General features: G+C 48.0%; 1 protein-coding gene across 3 annotated transcripts in view; it reads left to right on the top strand.

Annotated features, from left to right (window-relative positions):
- The window catches only part of UBE4B (ubiquitination factor E4B), a 118,316-nt gene extending 109,328 nt beyond the window's left edge, over nt 1–8,988 (top strand). For all 3 annotated transcript variants that reach the window (XM_019799093.2, XM_011224247.3, XM_011224248.3), the window contains 4 exons: nt 464–655; nt 6,476–6,650; nt 7,200–7,346; nt 7,646–8,988. In XM_019799093.2, the coding sequence (XP_019654652.1) occupies nt 464–655; nt 6,476–6,650; nt 7,200–7,346; nt 7,646–7,707 (576 nt within the window). In that variant the 3' untranslated portion in view covers nt 7,708–8,988. The remainder of the gene's footprint in view (nt 1–463; nt 656–6,475; nt 6,651–7,199; nt 7,347–7,645) is intronic.
- Nucleotides 8,989–17,378: the final 8,390 nt, after the last annotated feature.

The following is a 17,378-nucleotide window of genomic DNA, read 5'->3' on the forward strand; positions in this document are numbered from 1 at the left end:
TGGCCTGCACGTAGCAGTTGGCCAATCCCTGCACTAAAAACATATTTTATGTTCAGGAACTCCCAATTCAGCAAGTCCTTGATCGTTAAGAAACTATAATAAATTATTTGAGGTGGAATTATGAGTGATTTTTCCTCTTCACCTGCTTCTCAGTGAATTTGGAGTGGTACTTGTCTTTATCCTTGAAAGCGTGAATTTAAAGAAAAGGTTGCCTTCTGTTCCTATTTATAAATATTCCACCAACCTGTAACATTATTAAGTGTTAGAATTACTGGATTAGAGATGGAGAATAAAGAAAATGTTGAATATAAATGTCCTTCTTCAGCTTATGACTCACAGTACAGCTGAGGGATTCTTTGAAGATCAATCCAGCCGGTTCCTGTTCCTCCACTGAGATGGGAGTTTTGATCCTTCTCGCTTGTCTCAACAGCATGAATTGTCCTCTTACCCTGTGATTTCCTAGGAACTTGGACCCCGATTGGCTGCAATGCTGAACTTTAATCTTCAGCAACTCTGTGGCCCCAAGTGCCGTGACCTGAAAGTTGAAAACCCTGAGAAATACGGCTTTGAACCAAAGAAGCTGTTGGACCAACTGACGGATATTTACCTGCAGCTGGACTGTGCCCGGTTCGCCAAAGCCATTGCTGACGACCAGGTCAGTGCTCAGGGGAGCAGGCTGTTTCAGGGGGACGCTGGGCCTTAGGCTGCCAACTGGCTGGCCAGAGCTCGCATCTCTCTGGACTTCCTGGCAGACCCATCTGTCCCTGGATTTTCCCCGCTTGGAATCAGAAAAGGCGATACTTTTCAACTTGTGGTTTGTTTGGGAAGTTTTTAGTACATAAATGGAAATAATCACGGCACAGGCCAGGGGAACTTGTCCGATATAAATGAAGATGATTCAGCTCTTTTCCTTTGGGTATAAAAGAGCCGATTTGGCTCCCAGATCCTTCTGCAGTGGGGTTCCTAGCCCATCCTGCCAAGGGCGTCACGCAACAGATGCATCACCTTCCCACCAAGGTGCCGCCTTCCCGGGTCCAGGTCTGCTTCCCAAGCCCCCCACATCGGTGCTGCTGTTACTGGGACTCCCAGTTTCAAACCTCCTGTGGTTACCTTCACAGTCTTCTCTCTGCTCTGTTCCTTGTGTCCACTGTGATGACACTGGTTCCGTGTCATTTCCACAGCCGCCAGTTTAGTCCAAGCACCACCACCCCCTGACTCTCCAGCAGTCTCATAAAGGGCTCCCCCACCCCCTGTGTTCTTCTGTCCTGTGTTATGGCAGCGTCCTAAGAGCTGACGTTTATCAATTGAATACCAAGTTTTAGCCACTTGGCTTGTTTTCGTTGACTTAATCCTCACAAAGTCCTGTGGTGTAGGTTCTGTTAGATTCCTCATTTTTACTTGAGGAAACTGAGGCACAGAGAGTTGAAGCAGCTTGCTGTAGGCAGCACAGGGAGTATGGGGTAGAGGCAGGATTCACACCCAAGCAGTCTGGCCTGGAGCCTGTACTCCCAGCCCCTCTGCCGTCTACTTAAAATATCCCGAAAGTTCCATGCTCATCTGTCTTTCTGTCTTTGTTCATACTGTCTGTCCAAATATCACTCACGTTTCAGGTTAACCAGCAGTAGGAGTTCTAGAAGATTCTTCACCCGTATCTCATCCAAAGGAATGATAGTAAAATGGAATTGTAGGTGCTATTTTTTTTTAATAACAGTTTTACTGAGATCCAATTCACATATGTGGGTACTTTTGAACGTAAGCAAGAGTCGGTCTTGACAGAGTGCCTACAACGGGAGACAACACATATGTCTAAAGCAGTTTTTACAAAAACTGGTGGTATAGGAGGGGGGTAAGAGTTTGCAGTTATCGGGGCGCCTGGGTGGCACAGCGGTTAAGCGTCTGCCTTCGGCTCAGGGCGTGATCCCGGCGTTAAGGGATCGAGCCCCACATCAGGCTCCTCCGCTATGAGCCTACTTCTTCCTCTCCCACTCCCCCTGCTTGTGTTCCCTCTCTCGCTGGCTGTCTCTATCTCTGTCGAATAAATAAATAAAATCTTTAAAAAAAAAAAGAGTTTGCAGTCATCATGGGGAGGTGCGCAGATGTTTTTCTAGCCTCCAGCTCTGTAGTACCGCGTGTCCTACGGACGGGGAGTGGCAGCCTGCAGTCAGACGAAGGAGACAAAGATGTGCCCCCATCCGGGCGGGGGCGTCTGCTTGGGTATCAGGCGCCCTGCAGCCAGGCTGCTGTAGCCCGGCCAGAGATCGGGGGTGAGAAATCCCCGGAGACTCTTCCGCTCTTTACCGTGAGGGACTTGGAAGGGTCACGTAGCGGGGTCTTGCTGGTAGGCCTTGCTGTGGCTGCCCCGTCACGAGTGGTGAACATAACCGACTTGCGGTGTGAATAAACACAGCACACCCCGTGAGATGGTGAAGACCGAGTGGGGGAACGCCTGGTATCCCTCTGGGGTGGGGGGGGGGCTGAGGGGGCACCGGGCTTGAGCCGCGGACCGCAGTTTCTGCACTGTGGCACGTGGGTTTCCTTGAATGTCTAAGTGGCCCTGCCCTTGCAGACTCGTGAAGCAAACACACACAAGTGCCAGTGTCCCCATGGACAGAAAACCATTTTAAGTGGGCTTTTGGCTTCCTTTTACAGTGTGACCTTTGTTCTGATTGTTGGGCGTTTTCTGTTTATAGTGGCTGTAAGCTGGTGAGGGCCCTGATGGTCCTCTCGGAAGAGGGCTTTGGGGGCTGGGGAAGGAAGGTTGGAAGTCTAGAAAGCTCCAGAGGAACAGTAGGGGAATTTTGTTTTCTCCTTTGGGAGCAGTGGTCTTGGTTTGGTCTGGTATATCTGGGAAGACCAAGGGAGAAGAAAATGGCACCCGTGCAAGGAAAGAAACTCAGAAGCTTCTCTCCCCGTCAGCCAGGAGCGGGCTAAAGACAAGCATCTGGAGGAGGTGACAGGGGGACCAGCACAAAGAACCACTGAGCTTCATGCTCACAGACCACAGGAGAGAGCCCCTCATCAGAGGAAAACGGTTGTCCTGGAGCTGAGGGAGCCCAGGACAGGGAGGCCCTAGGAGGACTCTGTGTGCCACACCGAGGGCCATGCAGGACTAGCTCTTGTGGACAGACTCCGTGCATGGACTGCAGGTCTGATGTTCCTTAGACACTGTCTGTTAGCACTGGGGTCTGTTAAAAAATACAGAACAAAGAGGGGCACCTGGGTGACTCAGTCAGTTGAGCGTCTGACTCTGGATATCACCTCAAGTCGTGATCTCCCAGTCATGAGATCAAGCCCCACGTCGGGTTCCACACTTGGTGTGGAGTCAGCTTAAGATTCTCTCCCTGCCCCCCGTCCCTCCCCCTGCTCCCACTGGAGTGCTTTCTCTCTCTGAAATAAATAAATAAAATCTTCAAAAAGTAAAATAAAATGAAAATAAAGAGTAAAGAGCTCCTCTGAAGTCACAGTTCTCCCATCTTTCCTTTTTGGTTTTTTTTAGTCGAGGTGAAATTCACATAAGATTCACCATTTTAAAGCGTGTAATTCGGTGGTGTTTAGTGCGTTCCCAGTGTTACGCGACCTCCACCTCTCTCGAGTTCTAACATCCACACATCGCCCCCAGAAGGAAATGCCATATTCATTAAGCAGACACTGTCCATCCCCCCTGCCCCCATCACCCCTCCGTGGGCAACCACTGATCTGCTTTCTGTCTTCATTTTACCAAATTTTGGATTTACCTGTTTGCCTATTCTGGAGATTTCATGTAAATGGAAGAGCACACTGTGTTACCTTTTGTGTCTGGCTTCTTTCATTTAGCATAATGTTTTTGAGGTTTACCCATGTACAGTATTTATTACTTTCCTACGGCTGAATAATACCTCATTACATGGGTCTACCGTGATGCGTTCATCTGTTCACCCACTGGTGGACCTTTGAGTCATTTCCACCTTTTGGCTTAAAATCGGTGCTGCGCTGTCATTTGTGACCAAGTATTGAATACCTGTTTTTAATTTTTTGGGGGGCATATACTCAGGAGTAGAATTGCTGAATCTTACGGTAATCCGATGTTGAACTTTTTGAGGACCTACCCGCTGTGTCCCACAGTGGCTGCACCATTTTCCATTCCCCTCAGCCGCGGACAAGGGTTCTCATTTCAGTTTCTTCACATCCTCACCAACACTTGTTATTTTTTTCATTTTTTTCCATGGCCTCCCTAGTGGGGGTGAAGCGGTACTTTGCTGTGGTTCCGATTTACGTTTTCATAATGACAGATTTCATGGGCTGCTCAGCCATCTGCCTATCTCTTTTGGAGAAATGGCTCTTCAGGTCCTTCACCATTTTTTTTTAATGGATTTTTTGTATTTTGTTGTTCAGTTGCAGGAGTTCTTTATATATTCTGGATACAAGACCTTTTTTTTTTTTTATTTTATTTTATTTATTTATTCGACAGAGAGAGAGACAGCCAGCGAGAGAGGGAACACACAGGGGGAGTGGGAGAGGAAGAAGCAGGCTCATAGCGGAGGAGCCTGATGTGGGGCTCGATCCCACAACGCCGGGATCACGCCCTGAACCGAAGGCAGACGCTTAACCGCTGTGCCACCCAGGCGCCCCTGGATACAAGACCTTTATCAGATATATGATTTATAGGTATTTCCATGTTTAATTTTAGAACGACTGTGTAAGATCCTTGAGGACAAGAGCAGCATCTTTGCTGTGTGTCTCTGACCCAACCCACGTCGGAGTCGAGGCAGCAGCTCAGTGATGGGCCTTTGCGCCATGCATTGATGCCATTGCTCCATGAGGCCAAATGCGACGTCCCCTTATCACGAGTTGCCTTTGATTTCTGATAATGCCCGCCACACTGCTCTTAGAAGTTGACTTATAAATAAGCACAAGTCAATTGGTTAAAAACTCATCACCGTTTGAGAAATAGGGTGGGTGATGTTTCATGAGGATAGCAAGTGGCTCCTTGTTACAAAGAGAAGTTCAAGGTGGAATCACCTCGTCGTGTCCAGCAATGCCCAACCCGTAATAAGTCCCTGTGCACAATATTTTAACTTTGCCTTTCCACCATCTTACTATAATCTTTTGGCCACTTACCCCGTGCCCCTCCCCAAAAGGACAGAGACCGTGGCTTCCTGGCTTATAAGGAGGAGATGTCAAATAAGGTATTTGCTGGATCCGTGTAGTAATTCAGTTTCAGCAAACTATACTGGAGGCTCTCTGAACTTTTCAGGATTGTACAAGACGGCTTTCAGGATTTCTGCCAGGCCGAGGCTAGCTCATGCCCTTCCCTCTCGCTTCCACATGGGTACATGCAGAGAGGAAGTGAGTGTGTGCATTTACGTAGAAACCAAAGTTAAGAAGAAAGGTTGAGGAATCTCAACCCCGTGCTCTACGAGAATACAGGTATTGACATGAATTCTTCCCATAGAAGTTCATCTGAGTCCTTGGCTGGGAAGCACTGCTCAGGGGTTACAGGGCCGTCATTTGGAGTCTCAGGCCTCAGGCTTGATCAGTCTTCTCTGTTTGCATCACTGTCACTGAACCGACAAGTGGCCAGTGTTTTTCCGTAAATGCAGATGAGGATATGCTGTATTTTGAAATGCCAGTGATGTATGTGAATTAGGCATGTGTGAGGTGGGTGATACCATCCCCACTTTACGCCGGAGGAAACTGGGGCCCAGAGGGGTTTGCCTAGGACCACCCAGTGGGCTGACGGAGGAGCCCGAACTCAAGTCCAAGTTCATCTGGGTCCGTGGTGGGCACTTGTCTGCTGCACCATCCCTCGTGCCCCTCTCAGCAGAGCACCTGGCATTTACTAGTGTTGAGCTGAGAGCTCTGGAAGAAAGATTGACCGTGAACAGGATAAAGCTCCTTTTGATTATGAACCATATTCGTTGTTTTCACCATGTTGACCTTTAGGGAAAAGAGCTGACATTTATTGCAGGGCACAGTGCCTTTCAAAGCCTCAGACAGACGAGATTTTCATTCTCTTTTTAATATTTAAATTTCAGGGGCGCCTGGGTGGCTCAGTCAGCTAAGTGTCTGACTCTTGATTTTGGCTCAGGTCATGACCTCACGGTCCTGGGATCCGCCTGCGTCCCGCTCTGCGCTCAGCAGGGCGTCTGCTTGAGATTCTCCCTCTCCCTGTGCCCCTCCCCCGCTCGCTCTCTCAAATAAATAAGTATTTTAAAGGAAATGCATGTTTGCTGTAAAAATAATTCCAAAACTTAAAAATTCCCCTCATTCGCCTCGATCCTGAAGTCCTCCTCCGCGTTAATGACCTTGTGCAGTTGGGTAGTGTCGTTCCGGTCTGTGTGTGTTTGTAGCCATGTAAAAGTATTTATATACACATTATCATTTTACAGCTTGTTATAGAAAGACACAAATGGATCGTACTTCAGGCATTTTCTGCAGCTTGCTTTTTTCCACTTCAAATATATTGATGTCTCACATTGCCTTTCCTCATTCGCAGAGGTCCTACAGCAAAGAGTTGTTTGAGGAAGTGATCTCGAAGATGCGGAAGGCAGGGATCAAATCCACCATCGCGATCGAGAAGTTTAAGCTCCTCGCCGAGAAGGTGGAGGAGATTGTGGCCAAGAACGCGCGCGCAGAAATCGACTACAGCGACGCCCCCGACGAGTTCAGAGGCAAGCGGGCTGCTGTTTTCGTGCCAGATTCTTTGATTTGAGTGACCTGGAGACACGTAACATGAAAAGACGGCGTTCTGTGCTTTTAACTTATGTCTGCTGTGCCAGAGTTACCCCTTGAGATGCGTTGTCTGAAATTACTTTTGCCTACTTTTAGTTCCTGTTATAAATTAAAAGGGGAGAAAAGGGTCCTCATCTTGATTTCAAACCTAGTAACAACCGTGAAAATGCCAAGCCTTCCCTTTGCAAGAGGGGATTTGCATTTCCAAAGAAGAGTCCTGGAAAGGCTCAGATGAAGGGCTCTGGCCGATGTCTTTCATGCAGAGCCCGGTCCTTTTCCTCTGTTCCCCCTCACAGCTGTAGCCTCCCCCAAAGGGACCGTGTGCACCTTCATCTCATGCTGACTTCCAGCTACACTTGGAGGCCTGGTTGGACCATGCGAGTGTTGTGTCTGCGGATAGACCTTTCACTGATAGAAGGGGCCTTGTTTCGTTTTCCGTTTCAGTTTTGGGCGCTGTCATGAGAGTCTGCTTTGCTTTGTCTCCATAGACCCTCTGATGGACACCCTGATGACTGACCCCGTGCGGCTGCCCTCCGGCACCATCATGGACCGCTCCATCATCCTGCGGCACTTGCTGAACTCCCCCACGGACCCCTTCAACCGACAGATGCTGACCGAGAGCATGCTGGAACCAGGTAGAGGAGGGCGTGCGGCCTGAGGCCCCACGCCGAGTCCTGTGTCAGGCATCAGAAGGGGGCGATTTATCAGATCCCGAAGCTCCCTGGCTTACGGCACTTAATGGAAAAGACACGAAACATTCTTTGCTGTGATTCACTGTGGGAGTCCAGTCCTTCTGTCTTGCTGCTTCCTCAGTCTTCGTGTCAGTGAGGGAGTGAATGGCCTTTTCTTTCCGTTTGTACCGAGCCGCAAGCCATATCTCCTAGGAAGAGCCCTCCCGTCCGGGGCCATTAATCCTCTCCTTTTCTTTTCCCAGTGCCAGAACTGAAAGAGCAGATTCACGCCTGGATGAGAGAGAAGCAAAACAGTGATCATTAAACCGTCCCCCGTGCCCACCCTCTGCTCGACACAGCCAAGGCCAGCCAGGCAGGCGGAAGCACGGCGGCGGCGGAGACGCTGTTCCAATGTTGGAGGCCCCGCACGGCAGAAGACACCGAGAGACCCCCCCAGAGTGACCAGACGGTGGAGACCTGCAAGGACGTGGATGAGAAGAGGAGCCCCCTTCCTGTACATATATTTAAGTGACACACATGGTCAAAAGCTTGAGGGACACACTTTACGATTGCTCGTATAATAAAGCTCGTCCTTCCTATGTCACCCTTTGGGGCTTTTGCAATGGAAGTCTTTTAGTGATGACAGATGGCTCTGGGCAGCATCCCGTTCATCTCCCCCCCCCCAGTCCAATATCCGTTGATTTGATTGTGATTAGAAAACCTTGGACATTTTGCTGCTAAAGAATCCTCGCCCCCCCCCCCGGCCCCTTCCTGACCCTACTTGCACTGCTGTGGATTTTTTTAAGAGAAGCAAAAACAAAAATAAACTCCTTCCCCCGGACCTCCAAACATATACTCTGTGAGATAACTGTGCCTGCAACAAAGTGTTAATCCTGGGATCGTATTTTTATATCATATTCACATATTTGTTTTTTTTAATTGGTGTTAGATGACATGATTAATAAAAAAGGCAAGATATTTTCAGAATTCGAATTTCAGTTTTTATTTTTTTTTCTTTTGAAATGTCCCTTTGAAGTTTTTTTATTCCAAACAAAATGAAGAGAGCCTGTTGCTCTGGTCCTTGTCATAAGGCCGCCGTCAGGCCCCTGAGGAACAGCTGCAGCAAAGGAGGTGTTCGGGCGTATCAGTGTTTTCGTCACTGCGGTTTTTGCGGGGGGAGGGGTGCGGGGGGCAGTGCAAAACCATTGCAGTTGTCCTAGGAGGGAAAAGAAATTCCTCAACTCCGGGGTCTGTGAGTTCGAGGCAGGGGGTCATCTGTAGGACGTGTCCCTTGGGGCTTGGCCTTACCAAAGCAAAAACGGGGCGCAGGAAACGTGGACGTGTGTCTGCTTGTAAACACACACACAGACAAACACACCCACACACGCACAGAAACGTAAGACTTCTTGTATTACTGCTCCCGACTTAACGTACTTGAATTCTTGAATTTCCTTTGGGGTAAAAAAGGATCTGAAACCATAAAGTGTTTTGAAGAAATTAAGCTACGAGAACATCCTTTTTCTTTTCCTTTTTTCCCCGCCCCCCACAGACCGTGTCCTCTGTTCGATCCCTAACGCAAACTACAATAAATGACGATACACGTGCAGAAGGAACCTTCTTCGAGTCTCTTCTTTGTGCGGAAAGCAAAGGGGTGGGTGAGGAGCAAGAGCCAAATGAGTTTGCGCGCGAACCCTCTCGTCTGCAGCCAAGGAAGAGTTGCTATTTTTAAAATAAAACTTGCGCGTTTGTATCCGTCTCCGCGCTCCATTTGGTTCTCATTTCGCTGTTGGCGTGTATGAGGGGGTTGAGCTTTGTCACGTCCGGTCTCTGCGATTCTCAGCTTGTTCCCCATCTCCAGTACCTTCTCCCTGACTTTTCCAGTGCTTTCTCAAGGCTGGCCCGTGTCATCGAGCGATGGTAAGAGCGAGCACCGACAGCATTTGCTGTGTGCTGGGGACTGCGCGAAGAGGCTTTTGCACGTGTATGACTTCATCCTCTAAGAAGACGATACTCTTGGGGCGCCCGGGTGGCTCGGTGTGTTGAGCGGCCGACTCTTGATTTCAGCTCAGGTCCTGATCTCAGGGTCCTGGCATCAAGACCCGCGTCGGGCTCCGCACTGAGCGGGGAGTCTGCTTGAAGATTCTCTCTCCCTGTCCCTCTGCCCCTCCCCTGCTCACACTCACACATGCACGCACTCTCTCTCTCTNTATGGCTCAACAGATGAATCTCATTTCATGAACCAGTTTTTTTTTGGTTTTTTTTTTTTTTTTTTTTTTTTTAACACATCAGGGTGGGAGGTGAGGAGAGTTTAGGTATCTTGCTCAAGGTCACCTGGTCGCTTAGTGGAAGATCAAGCGTCAGGCTCCAAAGCCCATGCCCCCAACTGTCATATGCACCACTTCTCTTGACCAGATTTGTACTAAATCACTTCCCCTCCCCCCCAAAAATATAATGCATTCATTATCCCACCATGCAGATAATTCCATTGATCTAGTTCACTTTTTACTAAGCTTGTATCTGTGTATGCCTATGACATTATGTCTTGGGGCTTCTATGCCTCATTGTTTATCTACCTTATGAATATGTATTATTATCTCCTCTTTAACCAGATTATAAAGTCTTCACAGGTACAGCTGTCATGTTGTCTGCATGTCCCCATGAATGTAATAGGATGCTGTCACATCCCTCCGAATGCCCTCAGCATTTTGAACATTCAGAATTCAGAGGTTTCAAGGATCGTCTGCTGGGTACGACATGTCTTCTGTCTGTACTGTCTCTAGGGGCAAGGTCATTCGTGTTTCTATTTGTTAGAGTCTCGGAGTTACTGTTTCATAGAAGCTTCTGTTTGATGCAATCTGTTAATTACGGATAGTAAGATAAATTCCAAAATATTTAAAAAGTAGGTCTTGGCTACAAGAAAGATGGTCAAACAAGGAGGACCTGAGTATCAGATGAGCAGAAGAGAAATAATCCTTGACAGATGATTAATATAACTTCTTGTTTTGTGACTCACCATCGAGTGGGTTTTTATTTTTTTTTTAAGGTTTTTTTTTTTTTAAAGATTTATTTATTTATTTGACAGAGATAGAGACAGCCAGCGGGAGAGGGAACACAAGCAGGGGGAGTGGGAGAGGAAGAAGCAGGCTCATAGCAGAGGAGCCTGATGTGGGGCTCGGATCCCATAACGCCGGGATCACGCCCTGAGCCGAAGGCAGACGCTTAACCGCTGTGCCACCCAGGCGCCCCTCGAGTGGGTTTTTAAGAGGAGTTGATAAAATACCTTTTGAAAAGATAGCACATTATTTTGTGCACGTTTTTTAACCTTTGGATTTGGTGCAGAAAGTAGTGAATTTCACCGGGTTTTGTTTGGAGTGGAAAAGACATAAAGAGGCCTGGTCTGACTAGGTTAAGTTTTTGTGGCAAAGAGACCTCCACGGTGGCCTATGAGCTTGGCCTTGATATCCGCTAGTGTTGGGCTTCAGGAAACCACGTTGGTTGTAGATAACTTGTCTTTCGTGAGCATATTCTGTGTGCAAGACACTCTTTCCTGGAGTAATTCACTTAGTCCTCGACAGCCGTCTGAAGGAGATAGTGTAGTGAGACGGGCATGGGAATCCAAGCCACACGGGCTTCAGAGTCTGGTCCCTCCACCGTTCCTGCTGTATGGCAGTATTCCAGAATGGCCCAGCTTCGGAATGCGCAAGGGCGTACGTAGAAGCAGCATATGATTCTGGAAGGGGCTTTGGCCTTGGGGTCAGCTCCAGACTCAACCCTCCTGGGAAATGGTGAAATACCTTTAATCTCAGGGCTTTGCTTGCCGGCCACTCACTGTCAAGTCCCAAGTTTGTGTCTCCAGCCCAGGCCTCTCTCCCTGCCACACACACTAGTCACCTCCAATGCCTTCAGAGTTCTGAGTTAAGTTCCTTCTGTTTCACCCCAACCTGCAACTCTTTGCCTCTCCATCATGGTAAATGGCAACTCCATCCTTGCTAGGTCGCTTGGACCAAAAACTTGGGAGTCATCCTTGATTCCTCTCTTGTGCTCTCCTCCCAGCCAGTTGGCACGCAGATTTCTCAGCTCGACCTGCAGAATGTACCCAGAATTCAGCCACTCTTCACCAGGCCCACTGGTATGACTGGTCTGAATCATTAGCAGTGACCTGGCTTATTGCAATAGCTTCCCGACTGCTCTCCCTGTTTCCCTTCTTGTTCTCTCTCGTAACAGCAGCTGGACTGGTCTTGTTAAAACTTGCCTAAGATCAGGGGTGCCTGGCTGGCTCAGTTGGAGCATGTAACTCTTGATCTCGGGGTCATGAGTTCAAGGCCCTACAATGGGCGTGGAGATTACAAAAACCAAGAAACAAACAAAAAACCACTTGACTAAGATCACATCGTTTCTACGCTCAAACCTTCCATGGCTTCCCAATCCTGTAGGAACAAAAAAGATTTTACAGCAGCCTAGAAGGCAGTACGGTGCCTCTCCGTGATCTCTCTGAACTTAATCCTACAGTTGCCCCTTCCTCCAGCCACCAAGCCTCCCTGGCCTCCTTGCCCTCCTTAACCCGCACGCCTGCTCCCTACACTGCTAGGGCCCTTGTAATTGCTCCCTCTGCAAGGAATCCTCTTCCCACGGATATCCACCTGGAACACAGCTCCCTCATGGCTTTAGGTCTCTACTCAACTATCACCTCCATGAGTCCTTCCTTGTCCTCCTATTTGCTGTTTAAAATGGCACTCAATATTTGCTGTCCCTTGTGATTCCCTTTCTTTGCATTTTCTCCTTAGCATTTATCATTAGCTAACTTACAATATTGCTTATTTACAGTCTGTTTCCCCCACTAGAATGTGTGGCCCTAGGAGGGCGGGATTCGAATCTGTCGTGTAGCCCTAGCACCGGGAAGGGTGCCTGGCACAGGGTAAATGCCCAATCTATTTGCTGAATGAACGATCTCTCCATACATTTGTCATTCCAGGTGTATCAGTTATCTCTTGCTGCAGAACCAGATCACCCCAAAATTTAGTGGCTTGATACAGTAACGGTGATTTTATCTCCTTGGTCCTGGAGGTTCCAAGAGGAAGCATCCAAGACGGCCAGACGAAAGCTGTATCACTTCTTACAATTGAGGCTTGGAAGTCACACGGTGTGACTTCTGTCTTAGTCATAAGTCTGCCTGGATGTAAGGGGGAGGAACGTAGAAGCCACTTCATGGCGGGAAGGATGTGAGCATTGCCCTGTAAGAACAGCTTCTGAGATGGGAGATATCTTTTGGTCGCCTTGCAAACTAAGATCTGCCACATTCCCCTTCTGCCAACAATCTACAGTCTCCCTGTATGCAAAATACATCTCTTCCCCCAAAGACTCCCAAATTTCATCCCATTACAGCATCAGCTTGAAGTCCAATGTCTCGTCATCCAAAACAAGGCTAGGTGCAGGGGAGTCTCCTCTGACATGATTCTTCAGGTGCAGTCCCTGCAGTGCCACTTCTCTGATTTAAAGCTCTGTGAACTAAAGATACAAGTTATCTACACACAGGCACGTACACACACACACACACACACAACGTACAATGATGGGACAGCTATGGAAGAATCATAGGTGCTCCTATTCCAAACGTTGGAAAATGGGGACACACAGGAGTCACTGGCCCGTAGTAATTCTGAAATCCCACCTGGCACGTGTTGCCAGTTCCTTATACAGCCTTATAAATCATTCACCAAGACTCTCGGCTCCACGCTCGGGGGTCTTGAGTTTTGCCCCTGAATCCTTCCTCCCTCTTCCATGACAAAACCAAATTGCAACGAAGTAGGCATCTCAGTCTGTTTCCTGTTCATAAAAAGAGATTGGGTTCAGAGGTCCTTCCACGTTGTGCTTTCTCTGTCGCCTTTCCTCTTAGCCAGAGGTACTTCCCCCAGAACAATTCCCTTGGAATTTTGTGGGTTTTCTCTGAATCTTCTTGGGGTTGACTCTATCAAACAAAAGCTACACCCACAAAGCTCTTCCAGATAAACTCTTCCCTACTTGGGATTTCTTGTGAAATCCTTAAGTCTTTCTGAGATCTTAAAAGGGTTTGTGGTCATGTTCTTGGCCTCATATTATAGATGGTTCCTAAAGCTCTAAATGGCTTCCGGAGGCAACGAGAAGAAGCCAAGTAACACTTTGCCTTGCAATCTCCCGGCCTCGATCACTGAGTTCACTCCTCCACACTTACTGTTCCTCTAGCACAGATGACAGCATTACCAAAACTTCCACCACCACGTGACAAGGGGCCTCTTTCCTTCGGCTTCCAATAACATTTACTCGCGTTCCTTTCAAGCCTTTTTGATGCCCTTTAGGCTAACAGCATCCTCAAGTTGTCTTCTGTCCACCATTCAGTTCCAAAGCCAAAGCCTTGTGTTTTCGGCTTTTTACACCCACACCCACTTCCAGGACCTAAATCCTGCTGCTAAACAGATCGCCCATATTTAATGGCTTAAAACAGCAGCTATTAATTTATTATCATCTGTCATGGTTCTGGGGTGAACTGAGTTCAGTTCTTGCTCTGGGACTCTGTACAGTGGCAATCATATGCCAGCTGAGAATGAAGTCACCTGAAACACCTCCCTCCATCTGACCATTGGCTGTAACACCTGCACGTGGCATCTCTGGGGCTCTGGGGCTTCCAGACGCAGCATGGTGACCAGGTTCTAAGAGCGAGCACTCCAAGAGGTCCAGGCAGAAACTGGTCTTGACAACCTAGCCGCCTCGGGAGTCACAGAGCGTCTCTTCTGCTGCAGACACAGGCCCGCCCCGGGTTCCAGGGGAGGGAGTGGAGACCCCAGCTCTCCTTGGGAGGAATGTCAGTGTCACATTTCAAGAATAGCACGTGGATGGGAGATCCTGTTGCAGCCATCTTAGAAAATAGCATCAGCCACAGCGTTTCTCCCTTCTGTAAACGGTCAGTTCTTACCTGTTTGTTTTCCTGCCCCTTTTCTTGATGTTTTGCAGGCATTCTTGTGTATTTTTCTTGAACTTACTCCCTAGTCCATTTTAGATGTTGGGGATATGTTCTTGCCTTCTGTTATCTTTTTTTTTTTTTTAAAGATTTTATTTATTTATTCGACAGAGATAGAGACAGCCAGCGAGAGAGGGAACACAAGCAGGGGGAATGGGAGAGGAAGAAGCAGGCTCCTAGCGGAGGAGCCTGATGTGGGGCTCGATCCCAGAACGCCGGGATCACGCCCTGAGCCGAAGGCAGACGCTTAACCGCTGTGCCACCCAGGTGCCCCAGCCATTTTAATTTAATTCAGTGTTCAATTCAGTGGTGTTTAGTGTATCCACAGTGCTGGGCAATGACCAGCTCTCTCTAGTTTCAAAACTATAGATGTGGTTTTAGGGCTGTGTTTTTTTAATTTAATATTTTGACTAGGAAATAGGTACACACAGTTCAAGATGAAAAAAAAACAAAACCCAAAGAATATGGAGGAAAAGGACTTCCTCCTCTTCCCCACCCCCTTCCCCCAGCCTCCCGTGACCCTTGCACTGGTACCGGTTCTCTCTTTTTTCCTTCCTTCCTTCCTTCCTTCCTTCCTTCCTTCCTTCCTTCCTTCCTTTCTCTTCCTTCCTTTCTCTTCCTTCCTTCCTTTCTCTTCCTTTCTTCCTTCCTTCCTTTCTCTTCCTTTCTTTCTTCCTTCCTTCCCCTTCCTTCCTTCCTTCCTTCCTTCCTTCCTTCCTTCCTTCCTTTCTTCCTTCCTTCCTTCCTTCCTTTCTTCCTTCCTTTCTCTCCTTCCTTCCTTCCTTTTTCTTTCTTTCTTTCTTTCTTTCTTTCTTTCTTTCTTTCTTTCTTTCCTCTCTCTTTCTTTCTTTTTTTTTTTTCCAGTTTTCTTTCTTAGTGGAAATGGCAGTCCTACGCTATGCTACACTTCGCTTTTTTCACATAAAACATATCTCGGGATCCACTCTTCCGGCAGCCCCTATATCCTATTATTACTGATAGCACGTTAGCTGATTGCAATCTGGATTGCCTCCAACAGCTCTGCAGTGAACAGCCTTATAAATACACCATGTTTGCACGTGTGCAAACATACATGAAGGTAAATTCCTAGCAGTGGAATTGTAGGACCAAAGAACACATAGGATTTTAATTCTGCTACAGATTGCCAAATTGCCCTCCACTGGGTTGTATCGTTTATTTTCTTACCAGCAACGTACAAGAAACTCTTTTGGGAGGAAGTCAGGGACAGTGTCTCTGAAAAACTATCATTTAAATGTGGAGAAAGTGGGGCGCCTGGGTGGCTCAGTCGTTAAGCGTCTGCCTTCGGCTCAGGGCGTGATCCCGGCGTTCTGGGATCGAGCCCCGCATCAGGCTCCTCCGCTGGGAGCCTGCTTCTTCCTCTCCCACTCCCCCTGCTTGTGTTCCCTCTCTTGCTGGCTGTCTCTCTCTGTCAAATAAATAAATAAAATCTTTAATAAATAAATAAATGTGGAAAAAGTAATGGTGAGAGGCCTGTGAAGATCTGTGGGAAGAGTGGTCCGCAGGCTCGGAAACAGCAAACTCAGAAACTCCCACAAGGGTGCCCGGGGGGCTCGGTCAGTTGAGCATCCGACTCTTGATTTCAGCTCAGGTCCTGATCTCCGGTTCGTGAGATTGAGCCCTGCGACAGGCTCTGTGCCGGGCATGGAGCCTGTGTAAGTCTCTCCCTCTCCCTCTGCCCCTCCTCATCCCTCTCTTAAAAAAAAGAAGAAGCTCCCTCAGGTGTTCTCCCGGTTTGTTTAAGGAGAGGGGTGGAGAGATGATGGCTACACATGGTAGCCATTGTAAAGACCGTGCTTTCACCTTGAGTGAGAACCGTTGCGATTAGAAGGTGTGAGCAGAGGAGTGACGGGACCCAACGCAATCCTTTGATGTTCCAACTCTGGCTGCTGTGGGGAACAGAGAGAGTGGGTAGGAGTGGAAGCACAGAAATGAGACAACCCAGAAGACGAGTGCAGCAATTCAGGAAAGACCGAAGGGCAGGGCAATGGTGGCAGAGTTAGTGAAGCATGCAGATGCTGAAAATAATTTGAGGATAGAGTCCAGAGGATTTGCCGATGGACTGGATATGGAGAATGAGAGAGAGGAAGGTATTAAATTTGGTTCTAAAAGTTTTTGCTTGAACAACCTGAGCGCTAGAGGAGTAATTTGGGGGTAGGAGAAGTCCGTTGCTGCACTTATTTCATTTGATTTATTTTTCATTTGTTTTATTTTTTTTAAGATATTATTTATTTATTTGAAAGAGAGAAAGAGCACAAGCAGGTGGGGGGCAGAGGGAGAGAGGGAAGCAGACTCCCTGATGAGCAGGGAGCCCGATGTGGGGTTCCATCCCAGGACTCCGGGATCATGACCCCACCCAAAGTCAGATGCTTAACCGACTGAGCCACCCAGGCGCCCAGGTGCCCCTTCACTTACTTCATTCTCTATTGAAGATGACTTGAATCATGCAAGTGGCTGTGTCAAATAGGCAGTTCCAGAGTTGAGCCTGGAGCTCACGGCAGAAGTACAGCTTACAGAGATGAACTTGGGAACCTCCCTGTACTTCACAGATGCTATTAAATTCTTTTTTTTTTTTTAAGTAATTCGCACTTTCTTTTAAAGTCAACTCTATGCCCAGTGTGGGGCTCAGATTCACAGCCCCGAGTTCAAGGGCCGCACGCGCTACTGACTGAGCCAGCCAGGAGCCTAAATCGTCTTATCTATGAGCATGGTAAATACTTTGTTTTGTTTTGTTTTGTTTAAAGTAAGCTCTACATCCAATGTTGAGCTTGTTTCTCCCTCTCCTGGCTGTTCATGCTCTCACTCACTCTCTCTCTTTCTCTCTCAAATAAATAAATAACATCTTTAAAAAAATAAAAACTAGGGGCGCCTGGATGGCTCAGTCAGTTAAGCATCTGCCTTTGGCTGGGGTCATGATCCCGTGGTCCTGGGATCGAGCCCCACGTCGGGCTCTCCGCTTGGTGGTAAGCCTGCTTCTCCCTCTCCCT

Source organism: Ailuropoda melanoleuca, chromosome 11 (genome assembly GCF_002007445.2).
Source record: "Ailuropoda melanoleuca isolate Jingjing chromosome 11, ASM200744v2, whole genome shotgun sequence".
Lineage (NCBI taxonomy): Eukaryota > Metazoa > Chordata > Mammalia > Carnivora > Ursidae > Ailuropoda > Ailuropoda melanoleuca.